The sequence below is a fragment of the Cataglyphis hispanica genome, chromosome 22 (genome assembly GCF_021464435.1).
Source record: "Cataglyphis hispanica isolate Lineage 1 chromosome 22, ULB_Chis1_1.0, whole genome shotgun sequence".
NCBI classification, from domain to species: Eukaryota; Metazoa; Arthropoda; class Insecta; order Hymenoptera; family Formicidae; genus Cataglyphis; species Cataglyphis hispanica.
This window is the reverse complement of record NC_065975.1, coordinates 2,161,946-2,187,079: the sequence shown is the minus strand read 5'-3', so window position 1 is coordinate 2,187,079 and position 25,134 is coordinate 2,161,946. Positions and strand designations below refer to the sequence as shown.

The 25,134-nt window shown below is 33.2% G+C and overlaps 1 protein-coding gene across 34 annotated transcripts in view; it reads left to right on the top strand.

Annotated features, from left to right (window-relative positions):
- The window catches only part of LOC126857550 (calcium-activated potassium channel slowpoke), a 92,597-nt gene that overhangs the window by 63,450 nt on the left and 4,013 nt on the right, over nt 1-25,134 (top strand). For 8 of the 34 annotated variants that reach the window (XM_050607096.1, XM_050607065.1, XM_050607097.1 and 5 more), the window contains exons 9-18: nt 321-473; nt 705-860; nt 1,350-1,462; nt 8,912-9,067; nt 9,402-9,478; nt 12,134-12,202; nt 19,332-19,394; nt 21,734-21,766; nt 21,940-22,072; nt 23,806-23,865. In XM_050607096.1, the coding sequence (XP_050463053.1) occupies nt 321-473; nt 705-860; nt 1,350-1,462; nt 8,912-9,067; nt 9,402-9,478; nt 12,134-12,202; nt 19,332-19,394; nt 21,734-21,766; nt 21,940-22,072; nt 23,806-23,865 (1,013 nt within the window). Of the gene's footprint in view, nt 1-320; nt 474-704; nt 861-1,349; nt 1,463-4,442; nt 4,556-8,911; nt 9,068-9,401; nt 9,479-9,976; nt 10,013-12,133; nt 12,203-15,041; nt 15,093-19,331; nt 19,395-21,733; nt 21,767-21,939; nt 22,073-23,805; nt 23,866-25,134 lie in introns of all 34 variants that reach the window. The other 26 variants (XM_050607070.1, XM_050607061.1, XM_050607069.1 and 23 more) reach the window with 10 other exon arrangements.

Sequence of the window (25,134 nt, the reverse complement as noted above, 5' to 3'; positions counted from 1 at the left end):
TTTTCAAATACAAATTATTTGTAGCTTACACATGTCGTATTGATTTCGTGACGACGATTGCGAGATACGTTTCATATAGTTGCTTGTCTCTTAAGTAAATAGATTTTATTAGATGTAACAATTTTATTGATTAATTAATTATCATTTTTTTTTTACTTTTCTGCTCTATTCTATTTTCGAATATACGCTCAGAGAGCAATCTCTATTTTGCTATCGCTTTGAGACCAACGTCCTGCCCAATATACATTTTTCCTGTCTACTAATTGCCCAGAGAATAAAGCAACGGACGACACGAAATGGATTATCCCCATGCTTTTTAGGTACACGAAGCGGACGCGTGTTTGGTACTGGCGAACAAATACTGCCAGGATCCGGACGCGGAAGACGCGGCGAACATTATGCGCGTCATCTCCATCAAGAACTACTCGGATGACATTCGCGTTATCATTCAATTAATGCAGTATCACAACAAGGTAACCGTTATCGAAACGTTGCACGGAAATAAATTTTGTTTCAAACAAAGAGTGATTTCAAAGCGAAGATACACGTTGACGTTAATTTTTTTTTCAAAGTTTATTTTTATCGAAAATTATCTTTGATTTTTATTTTATTCCAAGAATTAAATACTTTCTGTTGTATTGCAACGTTAAATGTTTCTATCAATGTACAATCTCTTGTTCTGTCAACTGAATCGTATGTTGCAGGCCTACTTACTAAACATTCCATCGTGGGATTGGAAGCAGGGTGACGATGTCATATGCTTGGCGGAACTGAAACTAGGTTTCATCGCGCAATCCTGCCTGGCGCCTGGTTTCAGCACAATGATGGCCAATCTCTTTGCGATGCGTTCCTTTAAGACGGTCAGTAACTCGTCGTTTTTCGGCAGTCCACCTGCCATTTAATCTATGCATGTCTGAACGCAATTCCTCGTATAGGTCTTTGTTACGATCAGGCTGTTCACAGTGATCGCGTATAAAAAAAAAAAAAATAAAGAAAAATACATGCCGTCATACTTTTCGCGAAATCGAGATCTTGCGATCACTCGGATTCAAGCGCACCAACAATATATTCTCTGGCAAATATCTTCGTAATCCAATAAAGTCATTTCTGATAAATTTTCATCTCGTGATTCGCGCAAATCACTAAATTTTCTTGCACATCATCATAATGCACGGTCGCTCAAATCGCGGAAAATGCAAACGCGGAAGCGAGATTCACGCATCGCGTTACGTCACATTGTGACACGTCCGGAAATAGTCGGACACGAGCACTTCACTGTGGACATGCGCGCACAATCCGTACATGCATAGGAGCGTGTGATTTAGAAATGGTTGGTTGATTGGTACCAGTCGCCCGATATGCAGGCTTGGCAGAATGACTACCTGCGTGGAACCGGAATGGAGATGTACACCGAGACACTGAGCCCTACCTTCATTGGAATGCCCTTTGCGAAAGCTACTGAGTAAGTCGGTCCATGGACCAATCCAACATCCAGCAGACACGCGCATATCTGATTCAAGAGACAGGACCGGTATTTGCTAGCGGCAATATCTATCGTTCGATCGCCATTGTTTTACCCTGTTTGATCTCGTGTTTGCGCTTCTCTGTGTGTCATAGTGACGTCGTTTCTTTTTTCTTACGCGGTTATGAAGTAAACCGCGATCGGAAGATGTACGGAATTGTTGAAACAACCGCTAATTCCGTATCGATAATAGTCTTGTGGCGCGTGTGTAATTATTTTTAATTCATGCTTCTTTAGCCAGAGTGATGTAGCGAACACGTGGCACGACGATCGATTTTGTCGTCTAACGAGAAAAAGTAGGGGACTTGGTCTCCCGCTATTTTTATGGACTTTTTGCGTTATATGTTACGCTTTTATGTCGCAGAGGGATTCAAAATTAGAAACTTAGATAAGGTCTTCTCTTATCACCTTTTATTAGATTTTGTTTTTTCAATAATGAATTGAATAATGGTAGAAAAAATATTTTTACATCGATTATCGTAGCGACATTGAAATGTAATAATCAATATCATTTTTAAAAAATGTAAAGAAGAAAAAAAAAGTGAATTTTATAGAACAATACAAATTTATTTAGAGCAAAGACTGATATCATAAGAAATTTCGGAAAATATCACGTTAAAAAAATTCTTGGCATTGAATCCCATTTAATAGACGAATAAAAAAATAATATCAAATTAAATACAAAGATTTTCAGTGTGTCAAATTATTTTAATGTTATAATTTTAGAAAGCAAATTTAAATTTATTTTAATTGGCAAGTTAAAATAATTTTATTCATTCGATTTACGCCGAATTCCTCTGCAATCGTGCAAAAGGTTTATGGAAAACGGATGACTCTTCTACTCCTTCTTATAAGACATGAACAAAACTCTTGTGGTTTTTATCGCATATAACTTTATTGTTTAAAACATTCGAACGAGGGAAATTCTTTGAGTAAGAATAGCAAAACTTGTTCGAAAATCGTCGCCGTCTAAATTTCTTAATCACGCTTGTCCGTTTTGCGTCTTATTGTCGCGAATACATTAACAACAGAAAGTCACTCGAACAAGGTCCGTATAGTCTCTTGAATCGGAAAGCAAAAAAAAAAGGGATGAAGCTTCGCCTCGCCTATGTCTCTCACTACGCTCCACTCTGCTATATACGTAAACGTATATACATATATATTATATATATATATATATATATATATATATACACACATATATGTATATGCATATTACAATATGATATATAAATGTGTCTATTATATTGTATAAAACCATATTTGTGCTACACCTAATCGATGTAAACCACCCCTTCATCGCTTCAGTAACGTATCTATATTTTCACCCTTCTCTGCAATTGATATATGTAACTTTGAGAGACTTATAACAATAACAATTAATTAACAGTAAGCGGATGGTAAGGGAAGAGACTGCGACAACAGCATGATTCGATCTTGTTAGAGAGGAGACTATTTGGAGTTGAGCATTCGCGAGTTTTTTTGTTTTAAAGTTTCTAGTTTGAGAGAACTAGACCAGAAACTTTCATAGAATCGCGTGGCGAACGAATGTTCGGAGTAAATACAGTGGCCAAATCATCTTGCCATCAGTGGAGTTGCTGAATTCATAGAGCAATCCTTTGATCTGAGTTAGATTGTCAAATCTAGAACAACGTGTTTACTGTCACGGTGATTATTTGATGAAGATGTTCTTTAAAACAAACATAGATTCGTATTTTCGATTTATGCATTTTAGCAGTTTTGTACAAATGGAAAACCGCGATAAATTTTTTTTAAAGTGTTTTTTGAAATATAAAAATATTAAGTAGATAAATAGTATTGTTTAAAAACTATAAATTACTTTAAAAAAATATAAATTACTTAAATAATTATGTTCACATACATGCTCCTTAATCGTTTTTACAAATAATGCCAGAAACTTTTTGATAAAAATATTGTAATATAAATCTAAAACTTTTGAAATGCTATTTTCTTGCTTCTCTATTTAAAAAAAATGGTAGCTCGGGGAGTAATAAAATCGAAGGTCTATCATCTTTCATATTTAATGAATATTCTCTTACAAAAAAATGCGAAAAAATTATAAAAAGAATATATAATTGTGAAGGACCTGCGCACAAACGATGCGAAGACTAACTAAAGAAGGAAAAATGCGAAAGAGATTCAGGTTTTGATCAATCGATGAACCGCTAAAATTGATGAGAGGGACAAAATTTGCAAGAGATTAGAATGTGTGCACTCGAACATGTACACGCACAGTTACAGAGTGAGTGTGAATGAGTATGCGCGCGTATTCGTCCCCGGAATTACAGCTTCAGGAATTTGATCATTACCGGTGGTCGTTCGTTTCGGAGACGGTGATAATAACTCTTACTCTCCGGTTAGTCGCGAGATAATTGCGAGATGCATCATTGTGCATGATCGTCGTGCATCAACATTATATATTGCGCCACTTGAAATCAGCGTTTCCGACGTTGCTTACATTCTATCTCGATGATAGAAATAAATCCTGGCAAATGTATAAAAGATACAAGGACGTGGTAAAGGATATCTTGCCAAACGAAAATCTTTTAGACATCTTTAAAACTTTTGTGTTGTCCGGATCTTAGGATCCGACTCTAAATAGAGAAGAAAACCTAATAAGATTTATTTACAGAATTTATATATATATATATATTTTTTTTTTTTTTTAAGGCTAAGATTAAGCGTTGCATCGTAGATGAATTTTTTATCAGCGACAGGCGCGTTGATCAAGAAATTATTTTTTTTGCTCCTACGAAACGAAAAATAAAATATCCCATTATAGTTTCCTCCGGGAAGAGTAGCAGCTCGCTCTCGCAGCTGCTACTTTTCGTTGTGGGGAAGGTCTCGCCGTGGATCATGAAAGTATGATGACGTCGGGCTTGGTTGATTGGTGTTTCAGTCGCCGGACACACAGGCGTGGCAGAATGATTACCTGCAGGGCACGGGCTGCGAGATGTACACGGAAACCCTCTCCCCGTCCTTTACCGGGATGACATTTCCCCAAGCCAGCGAGTAAGTTCTCGCTGCCAATGGTTGTCACACACATAAACGTACCGAACAGATACTTATACCAGTCACGCGAGACACACAAATACAATTATACGGACCATCATATAACATTCATACGAAAAGCAAAAACGATATACATACAATACAGGAACATGCAATACTATAATACACTCGGTTACGAATTTCTTTTCTCTCTATCTCTTTTTCTCTCTTTGTCTTATATCTTCGTCTCACGAATTACTAAATACATAGAACTATTCTGTGATACCGAAAAACGTACATATATATTATATTACAACATATCATGAAAACGTATATATATATATATATATTGCCCCTCACCTCGGTCTTTCCAGTCTTTGAACGATTTTTTCTTTACTAGTCTCTATTATATTCGTCTTTGTCTATCTCCTTTTGTTTGGATTTTGCGTAGAGTAGTTCAGTTTTGAGCTGTATAAATCAATTTCACTTTTTCTCTCTTTTTGCCTCCGTTTAATCGTACCACGAACATTTTTTTAATCATTTTTGATTTTTATTTTCAAACTGCTCGAAATTCTGCACAGATCTTTGTGAATTGCGTAGAAATAAAGTAGAGAAAAGTGATGACGGATGAATGCGGACTTTGTTGCACGAGCCAAGAACCGAAACCGATCGTGCTCGGTATAATTGGAATGCTTGATTGGCAACCGGGGAATCGGCTCGCGGAAACGAAAGTGTTTCAAACGTTCGGGATTCGCGGAAATTGCTGGAAATCGCACACGATTTGCGTGCGAATGAGCGCGCTTCCGAAAATGTTTCTATCGGGAGCAATTTTAACGACTGTATCGAGACCGCCGAACGATAGCGTCCCCCCATATCTCGACATTATTTTACGGAACAATTGATATCGAGATTGGAATTGCGAGTTGCTTAATCCTTTCACAGCGCTTGATTCGTATACGCGACTCGCACAAGTTTCTTTCTCTGCTTTTCCACAACTTTCTCTTTATTCTATTTGCTTTTCTTCTTTCTTTTTTTTTGTGCTATTTGATCTATTTTTTGCGATTATTTATATTATCGCGTGCAAACTATTGCGAAAAGTAATTAAAGAACTTAAATTACAAAGTTTGCGTGAAATGTATACATTAAATGTCACGAATATGACTTAATTGACGACCTTGAGGATTTTAATCTCTAATTGGCTCGCGTACAATATCGTGACCGACAGCTGTTCTTATAAGTTTTAACTAATTATTACGATTAGATGCGCGTGCAAAGATCGTTGCAAAATCCGCATTCGTCCTTGTAAATCGTGCATTTCGCTTCGACCAATATTATAGTTCTTTTACGGCGCAACGTGAGACGAAATGAGAAAGAAGCATACTGTTTTTTTTTTTTCGATTTTTGATTTTATCGAGGGAACAAAAAAATAATATTTTTGAATATTTTTTATATAAATATTTTTGACCATAACACGTAACGGGCAAGATTTTTTTTTTGTCAATAATGTCCGTATCCTTGTCATGGTGTGTGTTCTTAGATGTAGCGTTCTAATTTTCTCTTAACAAAAGCGCGTTCTTTGTACACGCATGCCTGCTGCTCTTTACCATGTAAAAGTATGTGAAACTTATTTTAGTAACACATTGACACAGGTTATTGGACGAGTGTACGGGATATCGATCGTAGTTCTGCTGATTAAATATGTATTAGTAAGCAATGTTCGTTAACATACTTCATAATCGAGCTCGCAGTTTTGTCTTTGAGAAAATTATAGGGGGTATCGCTTTCTGCGAATACTAATATATTGTATAGATATTTACTCGCTAATCATGAGATACACACACAATAGCGATTTGTAATCAGAATTATTCATATGACTATCTTATAATTAAAAGACACATCTATAAAGTATAAAAAATAAAAAATATTTATATTTAAAAAAAAAACTATAAAGAAATTTAATTTTTATCGACAGAAAAGTTTTTATTTTTGCAAATTTAATTTACTTACATCTTATTACAAAAATGAAAGCTGTGCTAAAGTACAAGTATTTAAAAATACAGAAATTATTCGATGCGTTTTAATTCTTACACGGGTATATATTTTATTTTGCAAATTATTGTATGCAAATATTACTATATGCGAAATTAAAATAAATTAAAAAATATGTATGAATAAGACAAACAAGCATGTCTTCTTTCCATGTCGATACAAATTTTTGCAATAAAAATTAAATATTATAAAACAATATTAAGCCGTCCACAATTAACATACATAGTTAAAATATATTTCTAAAATCAACAAAAATATATGATAAATCGTCATACAATACATATTTTTCGAGAAATAGTTTTACAGAGAGCTAAGAAAATGATAAAAAATTTCTAAAGGCAAAGTAAAGTACGCCTTTTATTTAATACACTTTCTCAACCGTCTGAATTGCACCGTATTGTCTAGATTGCATCATTGATTTCTGTGATTTTTTAATTTTGCTATTTTTTTAAATAATACATTTAATAATGGAAAATTGTCAACAATTTTGTTTATAAAAATATCACAATAGCGATAGTTATTAAGTATACGTCTATTAAAAATTTACAAATTTTTACGCGAATTATTAATTTTAATGTGATAGATTCATATTTAATAATTAATTACAATGGAATTTAAAGTTGCATATATATATATGAGAAAATAAATAGTATACTTAAATATTCGTTAAATATAAATCAATTTGAATTAAAATATTTTAGATAAAACCAATCACAATTCTTTAGCGACATATTCCAGTCAATGTACAGAAATCAGTGAATTGCATAATTCGCGATACAGAGAGATATATAATTCTTTCGAGTTTCCTTTTTTGATTTTTATGCGCACACTTGGATTATCGCCATTATTTATATGGTTTGCGTGTGTGAGAGATTTATTTGTAAGAAGCGATTTGGATACAATATATAATATTTTTATTATCTTTTTTACGCCGTATATCATATATATATATATACAATCGTATATATAAAAATGCTTGTCGAACGTTACTTAATCTGTTGGATTCTTACACGGATGAGACCGGATCTCCTGAATGCCTTCTGAAACTTTGAACTAGATTAGGAACTTAGAGTGTAATAGATAGTCTATAGAGAGCGATAGAAACTTTCGATATATCTTGGCATGCTTCGGCTCATATTATTAGATAAGTAATGATCGCGTTTATGTAAGACTTTCCTGCATGATCGCTTGGAATTAAATCATCAATATATGTTGCATCGCTTGCATGATTGTTTAATAAACATTTAATGTTATCACACACACGAGGTGATATGAAATGGGACATTGATACATTTTTATATAATGTATATGTATATATATATATATATATATATATATATATATATTATATTTGAAATTTAATTTTTTAAATAAATGAGAGAAATGTACATTTTTAAATACTTCTATATTTGAAGTAAGATTTACTTCTACATTACTGTGATCAGTGTCCCGTTATGCTGTAGGTGTGTACATATATCTTACTAACACATATTCGTCAATTAATAATGCTAAACAAAGTTTATAAAGTATGAAAATTTTAAATTAAATTATATAGAATATTAAAAAATGATCATCATTTTTAGATAAAGAATGTTTTATACATATAATAAAATGTAAACAATAAGAATAAACACTTTAATATAGCTATATCTATTTGCCGCATTTTTTATGTATTACGTATTTTATCATATGCACTCAAATATAATATAATCTGATGAAAATACTTTATGCTACGTTTGCATTTAGTATATATTTTTCTGCAAAGAATAAAATTTGTATTCGTACGCTCAGATACTCGTACAATAGTTGTAGGATTTGTATAATTTTTATATGCGTATCAAATATTTTCTTTATTTTCTTTATCTTCAAGGAAAATGGTCTCATATAAAAAGCAGAAATTCTTGTCTTTACGAATTCAAGTTTTATTGTTTGCCTAACGTACGATACTGAGTTGAATTCCTCAAGTAGCTCTTCCTTATCTTCTATTTTCTTAACATTAATTTGTAATATATTATAAAAATGTATGCTCTTCATATTCTCAGCATTACTTGGAGATATTTTATATTTCTCGCTGTAAAATTTTTATATTATACACAGAATGTTGTTTAGATTTTATTGCACATTATTATATCTATTTACAATACAACTCATTATCAATGACGTTTCTTATTTGCTTGTCATAGTCAATAGCTTTCTATTTTCTTGTATATAATATCATCACATTCAAAATGTATCATACAAAAACAAGCAAAATGTATGCAAACTCTGTTAGCTTTGATATTCAATAAACTTGCGAGATATCGAATGTTATGCATGACTTCGTCGTAGGTTGTGCTTCACGAAACTGAAGCTTCTACTACTGGCCATCGAGATAAAAGGCGAAGGAGGCTCCGATAGTAAAATCTCGATTAATCCACGTGGTGCCAAGATCGCTGCAAATACTCAGGGATTCTTCATTGCTCAATCTGCTGACGAAGTAAAACGGTAAGAATATATTTTGAAATATTATTTAAAATAACTCAAAAATGTATTTACTCAAGAATGTATTTATTACATATTCCTACTCAACATTTAGCTTTATTAAGATTTATTATTTATAAAGCGGTACTTAATGAAAATTAAATATATTTGAGTAACCAGGATATTTTCTATGACAATATGCAATATAATTTAAAACAATTTTTCAATTTTTTTTAATACAATGCGACAAGTAATGCATATATTATCAGCTTTATTTTCTATTGAATAAATAAAAATTTAAGTGATATCTTTCTTTACAATTTGTTTGACTAGTGATCCTTTTTCTGTTTATTTGCAGGGCGTGGTTCTATTGCAAAGCATGCCACGATGATATTAAAGACGAGACTCTGATCAAGAAGTGCAAGTGCAAAAATTGTAAGTCTTTCTAGCCCAGTGATCCTTTACAACAATCTTTCTCGATTCTTGCCAAATTTTCTGCCTAAACGATATTATTGATCTTCTCTCTCGCCGGTTATTATACATATGTTTATATCTGACATATAACTGTACACAGATGTACATATAGAACGCGCTCAATCTATCAATAGCATTGCGAGTCCCACACACGCGGTTTATCTCTACGCGTTCTCTCTATCGATCGATATCGATGAAGTATTGCAATTATTGCCATCGGTGTGACTCGCAAAATTAATAAACATCTCGACATGTAAAAAAAAAAGCGTATAAACGCGAACGAATCACGTAGGAAAGCTCTCTTTATCTCTTCTCTTCCCTCTCCCCCACACTCCGGCTTCTGCCGGTTGTTACCCTCTTTAGTCCTTTTGCCCGTTTGAGAGCGCAATAACAGTAATAAATGCGACTATTTAACGAAATGACACGGTTGTGACCATCCTATTGTGATATATGATCTAGTGGGGCAGCAGCAGCGCTCCTGGGGCCGGGACTTAGGTAACGTCTCTCGTTCGTTATAAGTCTGGTACTTTACTATCATCTGTAACTATCTCTTAACACTTATTTTTTATCTCTTCTTATCTATTTTGTATACGATATTGGCTCTTGATCCAACCCCTCTCACTCGCCAAACATCAATTAACTGGCTCGCTGCTCATAACCATTTGATTGTACCGTCTACTGTTCTGCCTCTGTATTAAAACTCTATTTTTCGAGCCTTGCGATTATCTATTATACTTCTGTTAATTTACTTTCTTTCTTTTTATTTCTCTCTTTCTTTTTCTCTCCCTATCTCTCTTTCTCTTTGTCTATCTCTCTCAGTGTCTTATCGATATCATATATGCCTCTCACATTAATCAATCTCTTGCAAGCCAAGATGATGATTATGAGGATGATTATCATAATGACGATTATGATCGATATAACGATGATTACATCTTTAATCATTATTGCAAGATACAATTCCCAAGACGATGCGACAATCGGGTACTTCTTCGTTTTTCACCGTCATGACGCGCATTTATTGTTCTCGAAAACAGACGAGATTTTTCAGAATCAACAGTAAAATGGAAAATTTATCGCGTATCTGTCATTCGAGAAGGACAAGTCGCTTTGTGTTACGCAACATGTTGAATGTGATCAATTTATTTTATTTTGAGGAAAAATCTTCGCGCTTTAATCGCGCGATAAATGACGTGAAAAATGAAGTACCGACTCAACACGTAATTTCCGATAGTCCAGTCAGTTGGCGCATGCCCACCTGACCGAGAACGAAAATTAGCTTGCACTAATTAGTGTATATTAACCCTCCCCCCGCCCCCGCCCTCGCTCGCCTTGCATGCATGACTAGCTCCCGGATTCGGACTCGTTTATGCCATAATGATAATGACAGCTTCTTTCTTAATCACTGTCTGTCTTCATCCTCTTTTACATATCTCGCTGTCTCCGTTCTTTTCTCCGAAACTACCCCCCTTCGATTGTGTGCCCAGCTCTCTCTCTTTTTCACTCGCTCTCCCTCTTTCTATCTTTCTCTTTTTCTCAACGTGCTAGATGTGTTATCGAGGAGATTCCTCGCCGATCGATCGGCGATCGAGATCTCGCGAATCTTCACCGCATTCACGCGCGCTCTCACGTTCGCCGGACGTCTCTCGTTCTCTAATCGCCGTGAAATTGGGCCGTCCGGTGGTGCGCAGATGACAAGGAGCATTCCCCATTCGTCCCACGAACGACGAAACCTCGTCGTACCGTACAGGCACATCGGGTAGATCTCCCGGGTCGCCTCCACTGACAATTCCGTCCACGTCACACGAGACATACCGCATTTCGGATTCGTACATTCGTACACAACCACATATACACAACCACATAAGTCTCCCCCTCAAAGTAGAGCGACTTACCGCTCAATCACGATCAGTCTTGTCCGCATACAGGAATGGTAATATACCCTAAACCCTGGGCAATCAACGTTGTTCCCGGTTCGTATTTCACTCGAGCGACCTGTAATCGATCGAACGGTTGTGATCGACATTAATTCAATTTTAGGTTTTATAATCAGCCGGTGTGACGAGGAAAAAACTTGTCAAAGGTAATTCGCTCCGATAAGCGAGCTTATTTTCTGTTTTTTCAGATACCTTGGGCGTATCTATTTATGATTAAATATATATATATATATATATATATATATATATATATATATATATATATATATACATTGTGATTAATGCCGTGTTTGAATTCGTACGTGAACCGAGCGTTAATTTTTTGTTACATCATTGCTATTTTATTGTAATGTCGATTGGCTATATTGAATAATATTGTATATTTATTGGAAAAAATTTAAGTAAAAATTTTATTCGTTGAATTTTCACATAATATTATTAAAAATACTTTCTTGCGATTAGTAATATATCTGATTTTTTTCTCTGTATTTTTGCATACGAGAAGACACATGCAAATTTATTCGCGCGTATGTGCACATACGAATTCCGCAAAATTTATGTTACTACTAAAAGAATGCGTCGTGAATACCAGCCATTCACGTTTTATTCCCCCCATGTATGTATATGTCTGTTCATTTACTCATTACCCGTGTCCGGGTGGATCGCTGGATTTTTACAGATGTGGGGATGATGATGATGCAGACCGGCATGGTGAAGGGAAACACTGCCTACAGCAGTTACCTCGACGGTACGCCTGTTTCCGGCTTCCTATTCCATCCTTTCCCGTACATGCATATATCCACTTGTCGCAGCTTTTGCGAGAATTTGTCAGTATAAATGAATGCATTTACGTGAATCGATTTTCTAGATTAATAGATATCAAGATTCTGACAGATGATCTAAGAATTTTTTAATTGTCAATATTTTATTTTTGTTTGTCTGACAAAATATTTTACGTGAATCGATTCTTTAAATTAATAATATCGAAATTCTGAAAGATGATCTAAGAATTTTTTAATTGTCAATATATATTTTATTTTTGTTATTCTGACAAAATATGTTCTGCCAGACTCGACATTTTTTCTACTTGTGTACTCAAAATGATACCGAGTAACGAATTGACATAAATATCGCTTAGTGTTTTATATGCGATATTATAAAAAATTCCCGCGTCCGGCAGAACCAGGTGGGCCTAACATGTAACGAGGTAAGATGGTGTAAGTGATACAGAACATGTAAGAGCTCGACCGACGAGGACTACTCGTCTTACTTATCACATGCACTTACTCCACAATACCCGTATGCGATATTATTCCACTTGGATCAGTTCGACTCGTACTGTTTATCGTTGGGCTTTCACTAGAGCTGAAATGGCATTGAGCGAGTTAATCGCTCTCTAATAGCAGCATACAATTACGTTATGTAGCACTAACATTGTTGGCCGCTTCTTCCCCTTCTTCGACACATGGGTCGAGGCCGAGTAACAAGCACGCCGATTGGACGAAAAAAATGGACGATCGCAAATCGATTAATTATTGCGTAATGTTTAGCTTCGTAAACTACAAAGTACAATACAATGATCGCTTCCGCGCAGAAACGCATTCTTGCACGTTACCCCCAGCCATATATTTTGTGTTCTCACTAATGTTAAATGGCCTGCCTAACACCAATCGACGGATTTGTTTATATCGTATTTCAGGCTTGCTAACTATCGTTCTTAATTGTTGTTTCAGTGTGCTTACGTGGATTTTTATTGATAATATACATATCGCACCAGTTTCAAATTATCACGCATGTTATTCATATGTGATGCACAAAAGTTCCCTTCTTTCTTTTTCCAGAACGTATTTGCATCGTTGATCTAATGATCGTGACAATTTGAAACTGGCATTTGTTATATAAGGTTACCTAATATTGTGTATTTTATATACATGCCATTTCTTTCATATTTGCAGCGTATATTGAGCGCGATTATTATTATTACTTTGGGTCACCTTGTATATAATTAATATACATATAAAAGTATGCATTGTGTTTTTGCACAGATTGAACGTTTTTCGTGAAAGTTGTTTTTCTAAAAATCATTATAAAATCATGCATTTGTAAGTTTGAACTTTAATGAGCAAGTATTAATATTAGTATACATAAGTATAGGCAAATGTATTAATAATCTTTTTTAATATATTAACTTTTTCGCGAAAAACGTTTTTTTATTACGCTATTTGCGTAATAAATTATCTAATTAATTGTTGTGAAATGAAGCTGTTGCAGTAAAACTTTTATGCCAATTAATTTCTCTATTAATTTTGATCTAATTTAATATGCCCTAATTGCAATATTGATTATGAAAGTAGATTATGGTTACAGAGGCCCATTTTGTGAGAATCTTGTGCCATCTTGTTCGAATATGCATTTATGAATATTTTTGCATTTATAACTAGAACAATATTTAGAAAATTATATATATATATATATATATATATATATATATATAATTTTTTATATCAAATTTTTGCCAGCACATTGGATATTATGTTGGATATATGCTTAAGAAGTTTGGGGCATTGTTATATACATATTGTTGTTATTCCTTTTTCTCATATTTAATTTCAAAATGTTTTAATAGCCAGGAAAGAAACTACGGCAGTGTTATTAAGTACAATATTGATCGCGCACACGTGGAATTCTGTTTCCGTGATATAGTTTCAATGTCGCTAAGTGCGCGCCGGGTGATTAATTGGATTCAGCACGCAACCAGAAAAAGCACCAAGACGTAAGCTTACCATGAGCTTATACAGCTTACAGGGACGATGATAATCGATGCCCAGGGTTTATCGAACACGTTGGCTAAAAATACCTCATTCCCACCTCACATATCCGAGCATATTTGACACCACTCACCAACATCACATCACAACAATAACGCTGTCACTATGCAAACCGATATTGACTTCTGAGAAAAAGATTTTTTCGATACGAGATATTCCTAAATATTGAATGCTCACCAGCATAGCGCAGATATATAATCTCTATATATGTTACGATCCTCACAGTAGGCTGAAGTAAATTATGCAATGGTTGTAACACATCAGTGTTTTAATAATAAATCTTTCCATCGAAGGTCACGTTGCAGTAAGCTACAACAGGGATATTTTCGCAAAAAAAAAACGGCAATATATTCATAATTTATCAAATCGGTGATGCGCCATCGACATTTTCTCTCTCTTTCTCTCTTGCCGGAGTTTTTTTTTTCGGAATTTATCATAACGATTCTTATACAAACTGAATATTGTACACGCGTATGATTTATAAGTCGATTTATTAAATATAATTATTGAGAGAGATATTACGGTTGTATGTATATATAAAAAGTTAATTTCAATTAAGAGAATGACTCGAATGGCAGAGGAGGTATAATATAAAAATTTCTAACAATCCGATCCTGGATAGAGATAAGTCGTACTAAACGTGACATATCGATCGGAACCACGGATTTAGATCCCCCACACCCGTTGAAACCCCCGCATCTAGGTTGACATTGTTTTGGTGTGACAACTAACAGCTCTGGTTCTCCTCCCTTCGGGCAGTGGCCACATTCCGGAAAGGCGTGCGAGCTGTTCAGATGGTTGGAAGAGCAAGTACGTATCGTGTGTAGACTGTGTATCAAATGTCATTTTTCTATCTTAATCCCGATACGGAGATTTATACGAAATAAATTCATCGAACGCGAGATGTAATTGCAAAAAAAAAAGGAAAAGAAAGATTATAATATTATAATAACGGCATGATCTTTAACTCGAAGAAAACCTCAATCGTTAGAAATAAAATTATTATTTTTATTAATAACAAATAAAAATAAGAAAAGCAATATCCTCTTTATTTTATAAATGATATACAATTTGGGTGTCGATTTAATATATAAATGCAACATTGCTAATAATAATTCGAATCAATGATTTCAAAATAATGATAATGTACTATTATATTAATAGAATGGAATGTTAAGATATTATTATTATTTTTTATATTAAATAATTTTGATTTAAAGGTCATGTGTTTATATAATGGTCTCGTATACTAATATTTTTTAAAATTTGACAAGTATAATATTTAGAAAGCAAAATTTTCTAATTTGAAATGCGAAACAAAGTCTCTGTATTTTAAAATAATTTGATGATGAGACCTTGACGATTATAAAATAGAGTCAAATATAAATATTCATAACTTTTGTAATTATATAATTGTATTGATATTTTACGGCAGGGATATTAAATCGTAAATTTCAATTACTATTTTGTTATTTTTCTTTTTCGAATAATCAATAAATTTGTATTTCTCGTCAAGGCCTATAAATTTTGCCGATAAATTTTCTGCAGTTGTAAAACGAAACATCACCAAACAAAAAGATTACTATTTACATGTTCACATCAAGACTAGCACAACGTGCGAAAATATTATAACTATTTTTATGACTAATGCAAGATACATATATTCTATTCTTATTTATATTCCGCGTTAAGATTCAACAACGAAATTATAATGTCGTTGTGCTAATCTGCCAAATTTCGTTCAACTTAATAAGTGGCTCCAGCGTAGAACATCGTTAGTGTTTGAGTCCCTATTGGTGTGGTGTTCTTAATTATTTTGCAACCGAGATTATACTACTATCATTGTCGTTTTGAATGTAGTTTTCCTGAAAGTTTGTCAATGTTATTCAATGGTAATTGTTGTGAGTGAATTATGAGATTAATTCAATTGAGAATCGGCGTGGTGTGACTGCCTTGAGTCTTAAACTATCTCCAATTAATCTTACATCGGTGTTTGACATCAAATGATTCGACGTGTCATTTTAGAAATATTTTAGAATTAGCTCTCTTTATTGCGTGGATTTTTACTCGTTTTTTAATAGAGACAATCGCAATAATTTCGAAGAATTCGTAAACGTCGTTATATATATATATGTTTCTGTATTTTTCGGATATTTTCGACGTTATAGCAAACGACGTTTCGTGATGAGTGTTAATCATGCTGGGTATGGAATATGTGTTACGAAAATTTGCGCAGAACACCCTTCGAACACATCGACGTCGTCAATTCCATTCATTTTATTAGTCTGACAAACGTTATATTCTTGGATTGACGGCAATAACGCGCTGTCGCGGGCATATTGACGGGTGTTCTGCGCCATAAAAAAATTGTTGGCCATCGGAGCAGTTTCGCGGACAATTCAGTTCGCCAGCGCAAAGATCAATGAAACGTTGGTGACAGCTCGTTACTCCGATTGCCATGCCATTGTTTTCTTTTCCGGTCCTCTTTCGGAAGCAGATCGGTTTTTGCTGGCTAAGCACCACACAGTCTTCACGATGTTAGAATAGACGAGTACACATGAGCGATGCTCGCGTAAGAAAAAATAAGACAGATGTCAATGAATTGACGCAAATTCACACGCTGCCACTTGCATCGCTCATTCGAGTCACGCATACACGTCACCCATCCCGCGTATTCATGCATACACGACGAGACACGCACATCAGCGATCGCAAATCTTAAATGTCAAGTACACATATGTACACGCATATATGCGAATTCGCATACGGCAAACAAGCACACGCGCGCGAGCACGCGGGTTCATCACAGAACACGAGATCTGCAAGTCAAACTCTTTAACTAACTCTCTATATATGTGTCTATCTGTCCGAACTATATCTTCTCCTCATCTCCTCCACTACCGCATAGGCGAAGACCTCTTGTACACAAGTAAGTCTAGCCAAAGCGCGGGTGTATATTAATATATTTATGCATTTCCTCTTTTGTATATACATATATATATATATATATATATTATTCACGTACACCGGCCGCGGTCGCGTTAATGAAAAAATTAGATCAAGGCGCACGCGCGCGTTATAACGCGTTTGTAGAAGCGTAGGCTAACAAACGTGGATTTTCATTAGTTTACAGAGCAACGCTATATTACATTACAGGTTCATTGCTACTGCCGATGAAGCGTATCACCTTTTGCACGTTTACTCGAATATCCTGCTTGATCTATCCTTCATTTTCTGACTCGTTTGATCTTACAAGCTAGTGGGTCGAATCGGTAGATTGAGTTGTGAGATAAAATCCATGTTTCTAAATGTACAGCATTACGTAGGGGATTGAATTATAAAATCTTAAAAATATCGTACAATTTAATAAAAAAGCAAAATATTACAAAACATTTACAAAACATTATCCGAAACAATAATTTTGTATATATATATTTAAAAAAAAATGAAAAGGGAAATTATCTATATCAGTTTAAAGACGTTTCTGTTACAGTGAAGTTTAACACTAATTCTTGCAATATTTTAAAAATTTTGAACATTTTTTTGTTGTTGATAATTTCTGCATTTAAAAATTTGAGAATATATATTTCCATATATTGCGTAATATATATCGTGTAACTCGATTGAACCATCTTCTTGTTGGTCTCCATTAACATTATCTTTCCAAGAAGGCTAAGAGTTCTTGGTAATTCGGCGTTTTATCGTCAACATCGAGAGGAACAAAGAATTGCACTTTGCGCAATTCCTGTCCGCTTAATGCTTCCTTGGAAAAATTGTGTCAAAGGAGATTTAACTTTAATTTTTTGAGCGAAGATGGATGTCTCGCAATATCCGCAACTCCTAATTAACGTTGTTACGTTATTTTGTTCAACGGACCTCGAGTAAGTGCGCGTAAAGTGAAGTTTCAAACGTGCAATATATATATTTCCACGCGCCTCTCTCACACCGTCGGTCTCGATAATGTCAATTGCAAATAGACACAGGTCGCAATTGACGCGTCTCGTCTCGTCATGGCGAGCTAACGTCAGAATCCATTTTCCCGCCACCTTCCTGAAAAACAAAAACGAATTTTCCTTGCGCTTTTAGTAGAAAAGTTCTATAATCTTTTATGCACTCTTTTTCAATTCCTCTCGAGCTTTTGCAAAATCTTTGTCGTTTTGCACGTGAACTCTCTTCCCCGAAGGATGCAAAGCGTGCACTGACAATGCCGAGTAAATATTCACTCTGTAAGGTCATATTGCATGCTTAGGGCACTATATATATATATACAATACAGTAACGTGAAGTGGATATGACGGATTGTTCTTTTGTGCATTGATGAGAAATAAAAAGTAAAATTTGTTTCGTGTTAGAAGCAAAGGAACTGATATCGTCGCGTCTTCTTCACTTGCATCATTTTTAGCATGGAATAAAAATAGTTTGGGCACATTGCACGTTTATAATAGTAGATCGATTTTAGTATCATGTCGTATAATGTTCCCGCAATATGGACGAAGATGATTCGAAAATATTAAAACTCTCCTAAAATCTTTTCTGATCTCATTTGTCAGCTCGTCCACATTGTCGCGAACTGTATCTTAATCGTTAGAATTTAAAAAGTACGCACCTCTCTACAATTTTGATGTTTATAGACAATATTTAATTAGTGATATTAAAAGACCGTTTCAGCTTAATATCATAAACGTTACATTATATTTAATTGTTATATATTCGATGTTACATATCAATTTAATATTAAACTATATTGTGTATAAATTATATCATAAATTTAATCAGTGGCTTAAGTTATGACAGATCAGATTATAATATTTTTAGATTTTGTTATTGTTTTAGATTTTAGCGCAAGGTAAGAAAGATTATTTTTCCGTAATTTTTTCTTAGTAAGTATCATGAAAATCCGTTGTAATGATTTTTGAATTATCGTGACGCTGAAACGGAACTTTACTTCTAGAAGTTAAATCGCAGATTTAGTACTGTCCAACGATAGTGTAGCAATTAGGCTTTAGGTAACTAGTTAGGGTAGCTAACATGTGTAGTGGTTTGTTACAGACGACCACCATCCTCCCCCCACATTCACTCCGCCAGAACTGCCCAAGATGGTTCACGTAAGAGGTACAGTTACACCTCAATCAAAAACCATGCTACAGTCTCGCAAGCTGCCCTTTCTAATTTTGCAATCGGCAATATGACACGAATATGACACTAACGAAAAGTCGCTTGATAAATAGTAACCGAAAGATACTAAAAGCAAACGCAAAAAGAATTATCACTCTTTTCGAAAGTTTGATATGCTTTGTCAAACACGCTTGAGCGATTAGTTATTGACACATTTTGTTTGATTAAGCAATAACAATTACAATTTTTTTGTTTTGTTGCATTGGAGAAAGTAGGGAGAAGTTAATAAGCAATGAAATGTTATAATTTTTTTGTTCTTATCTTGTATTATCTACATAATACATAAGCATGGTTATACATAAATGCTTATGTATTATTCTCGTGTGTACTACTTTCTCCATTATTATGAAAAATGCATGCAGCTGACTTATAACTGACTTATATATATCTGATAACCATTTATATTTTCCATTATTTTATTACTGTATGAGTATAGTACACATTTAAATTTACATTAAATTGTAATATCTTTTAATGATTATTGATTTGGAAATCGTGTTTATGACATAAACTTATGTGTTCTTTATTTAACATAAAATATTCTTTTTTATATTAAATTTATTAAAAAATTTTAATTTATTGAAAATTTATTTGATTTTGCACAAAATATACTTTTAGTATAGTTGCAATAGTATTTGATAGTCTTATAGGATTGATTTTTATACAATTTATTTATATTTTACTATTTTACCTTATGATCAATCTATAAAGTGTTTAATATTTTGCAACATCATCAAATCTTATTGAATAAAAAATGTAATTATTTTTATAGAAATTGACTTGTTAAGTAATCTCAGCAATTCTTAGTGTGTATAAAATTACATATTACGTGATAAATCATTTGTATCATTTTTACAAAATGTTGTGTTGATACAGCTTTTACAAAAAAGCGAATAAACAAGCAATTTCAACTTATCATTATATTTATAAAAATATGTTTTGCTATATAATCCAATTCTTTTATAAAGTGATAAATATTTTTAAAAATTGCAATGCGAGAATATTAAATATATACAAGATAATAATATCAAAATTCTTAAAAATAAATTAAATTGCATAATTACATTTAATAATAAAAATGCTCATAACATTTATTGGTGCTCGTCTGCGTAAGTAATAAATCTCGTTTAATTGCACCAACGTTTCTCATACTTTTAAGTGAATTTATTAAATATAATTAAATGTAAATCTAAATATGTGATATAGAATTTTTGTAATTTTTTTATCATGATAAATTTTTTATGAATGTATTTAATGTATTGTATTAATATAAAGTAGATACACAATTAGATTTTTAAACTAAAGTATTTTTTGACACAATTTGTTTGAGAAACGTTATTTTAGCACAAGTATTTTTTGCTAAATTAATTTTATTTTATAATTTTGTATATGATAAATAGAAATTGTTATTTCTTATATTTAAAGATGTGCTTGTTCTACGATTGAATCATTGACTTGTGAAACGCGTTTTCAGATTGATAATATGTTGCTGCTTTTAATTTTTAAAGATGAACTCGTAGTTGTATATAGCACGATAGATAATTATATATAATGCACTTTATAATTTTGTTGTCATTATTTACAGAAAATAATTCAAGAAACTACCGCGATATACACTATACTGCTCTCGTAAATTTTCATAATGCTATAAGGCTTGTAATTATTTCTGAAACAAACATTGTTTAATTACATAGCTTCGAGAAATTAATTTTTTTCTATTTTTGATACGCTTATACATTAAAAAAAAGATAATGTATTATATTGGGGTAAAATATTCAACGTTTATTATTTTACAGTAGAATTGAAGAATTTTTAAAAATAATTTCTAGGAAGTAATTTGTACATTACATTTAGAATTACACGATAAAATTATAATAGACACAGAATCAGTTAATTTAAAAATAATAATAAAGAGGAAGTGTTTTGTCTTTAATTTATAAATTTATGATATTTATTTTATTAGTAAAGAATGTATATGATATGAAAAAGTATAAAAAATTTGTACAAAATTCTTTGAAATTAAAAGGTTTCTATTTTGATTGGCGCTATTCATGATTAATTTTTTGACATATGCAAAACACACGTGGGGTGAAGTATGCGCGCCTGTAAGCATGGGGCTGTAGGCTCATCATCACGGAAATAATATGCGCTGTAATGGGGGGAGTTAGGTCACGATCAGTGTGACACTCTATCGTCTTAATCATTGTTGCTTTGTCCACTATTGACAGCAAATAGGATGCTCAGATTTGGAATTAACAATGTTTTGTCCATTGTAGGTGAGATCAGCCGCGAACGAGACGATCCAAGTGGTAAGTCTCAACTACAAGTTGTATAATTTTCACTTAATTAATTAAAAATTATTATCAATCAGCTGTTTAACGAGAAATGTATAATTACGAAAATTTGTCATTTGATTGTTTATCTCATTTTGTCACCATCGATATTATCATAGCAATAACATTGATATCCTCTTATGTTGCAGCCATGAGAAATCATCGGAACTCCGTTGGGATGACTATGATGAATTCGACAAAGCAAGTCAACAAGGTGAAACCGAACGTGAATCGAGCGACGAATGACAGTTTGTCCAGTCCGAATCAGCCGTATAATCAGAGGTACCTAATTATTCTGTGCGTTGTAAACTTTATCGTCACTCAACGCATACGCATCCAAACATCATTCACTTACATCATCATATATGTAACACATCTCTATTCGTAATTATATTGATGATCAGAGTATTCAATGACATGTCTGTTTCGCACTCAATCAAAGCAACACATACGAATTTCACTACTGAGAATTATTGATAAAAATAGACGCTTCGCGAAAAGCGATCTTCCCATAGAAACGCCGTTCGAATTTCTTTACTTTTTCTTTTTTCTTTCATATTTATGTCACTTTATAGCAAGACTTATGGTGCACTCGACATCTAATACTGACACATTATAAACAACGAAATCGCTTTTTCTTCCGAATCGCTTGAACGTAAATATTTTCCTAAAGTGCGCTCTAATCTTTCTCTCTATTCTTTCGTACAACGTATTATTTTACACTTTATAAGCTTACATATGTATTATCTATAGTTGCACGATTAGAGTTGCATAGACTCCTTCACGCGTATTATATAGGGGTTATTCAAACTAAAATAATGGAATTTTGATCAAACAAAAAAAAAAACAGAATGTTGCCAAGCTATTCTGTGTGTGAAAATTTTTTTTAAACATAATATGTTGCGTAATACTCTCTAATTGACGAATTGATGGCAACATATTTTGAATAACCTAACGATATATGTATAACATTACAAAGTGTAAATGCAATTTTAAATATGCGCCTTTTATATTTTCTTTTCTGTAAATGCGTGTACTTTTCAGTTAACGTTATTAATCCGTTAATAAGATTTATTTTAATCGAGTGCACTAAGATGATCTGCACATTAATGTATCAACAACCTCTGTGCATTTATTTTTCTCCGATTAGCATGTTTCTAAAAAAACTGTCACACGTACGAGCCATGTAACCCGCAAAGATTTAACGTGATTCTCGGTAGAGATCTTCGATGCGATCCAGAATCATTCATCCACGCGAATATAATTTTTCGTCTTTATTTATGAATCAGAGCGAAATTACGAAAGAGATATTTTGACATGAGTAATTATTTAATAATTAAATTCTATAACTGTCTGTCTTTTTATATTTCAAAAAATTTTTTATATTAAAAAAAATATTGTTGTTTCTTGTACGGAACGTACATATAGCCTAATTAGAGCAATTATTTCTAATTAACCTAAGAATCATATAATTGCATAATAAAATATTACATCAGAGATAATCCTGTTAGAAACGAGAAAGGTCGTTGTGTTTTCTATCGTTTCCGTCAATTGTTGACAAAAGGCGCGGTTAAACGACAAACGATTCGCATAAATCACAAAAAATCGTTCGCGCGAGAAAGATAGCTACTATCATACTATTATGCTATCGGACGGTGCGAGGTATAGGCTACAGGTGGTCGTTGACATTTTCCGATGAACCTGTTACACACGTCCGCTAGATTAATTTCCACAATTTTTGCTATTATTCGAAAAGATCTGAACGTTTGCCAATGCCTTTTGCCAATAAACGTACGGTTCGTACTCTTTTGCAATAGATCTTATTACTCAGAAGTTTGATTCGCGTTTCGAAAGTCGCAATATTTTATTTCACAATTAATAAAAAGATCGGACAATATTGTACTGGTACAATTGTTTGAAGAATCATTCATCACTTTCATCATTATGTCTTTTTTATCGTGGAACAGAAAATCAGAAAAAAACAGATCCAACGTTACGCAACCTTCTGATTCCAGATCGCAAGAGGAGTCCGCATACGCTGGCTACCATCTCGCCTACGAAGTCAAAAAGCTCATGTACGCTTCCGTTGTTAACGCTACCTTGTATTGTGACGTGATTATGAGATTGCTTTATCCTATTACTATTTAATAATGAACATGCTCCCTGCATGTTGAGTTATAATATATTCTTGAGTGATGATCTGCAACAAAATATTTTTATTAAGCCTGAAAACGAGTGTCTCACTCTTATGATAATATTTCACTCTTACGATAAAAGATCTACTAAAAATATTGTACATTTACATTTAAAATTTAAATTGCAATATTATTACAATGTAATAAAAAATTTGAGTAGGAGTAGGTCATAAAACAATCTGTAGATTTTCTTTGCAATTTATAAGTTTTTTGATACGTTTAATTTTCTGTATAAAAATAATTTTTATTATTTATTTACGTTTTATTATTTTTACTATTTTTCTAAAAAAAATAGTTATTTTGTTGTATTATTTTTCAGAAAAATTAATTGCACAATTTGTGTTCTTTTCCGGGATTATCCCCTTAATAGTTAACATAAAACATTAGTCTATTGATATGCATCGTAAATCGATTCTCTTTTTACTTTAAAACTTTTATAAGATAAATTATTAGCGACAGCCGGACCTAAGTACCACAAGCGGACAGTATATTGCGCTTGCTGTTAAATTATCCATCGCGAACATTACATGTTTGAAGTTGCGCATCGCGCTGCAGTTACATGTCGCTGTCGCAGCGCAAAAAGTATAAAAGTCCACGAGTTTTACGAGGATACTTAATCTCGAAAAACATGTGCGACTGGCATTAAAAACGCTCGTAAAATACGCGAGTGTCATATATGAGAACGTGTGCAAAATTTTCGAGGAACACGTTCGAGAAATAACACTATCGATCGATGTTACTTATACTCTCATAAGTTTGGTCAAATTTTTTAATTTACAATGAACTATGCAATTTTTGCGGCAACGTAAATTTAAATAACACTCAATAAACTTTGATTTCGTAGGTCGTTTGAACCGCTCCATGATATTCGCTATTGAAGCGCAAAATTCTAAATTTTACAGAAGCAATTCTGCTTATTACACAATCACTGTATTTATATGCACGCAGTAAAACAGCTTAATACCTCCGAATATTTTTTTTATATTTTTTTAATATTTGCTTTAATCTATAGTAATCTAACTCGTTTTAAAATGTAGAGAGTAACAACACTAGTAGTGTTAGATGACATAAAATTATATGGTGCGTATAAAATGCATGCGGAAGTGTGGCTTAACAATTTTTTTTTTTTCATTTGGTTTGACAAAAGTT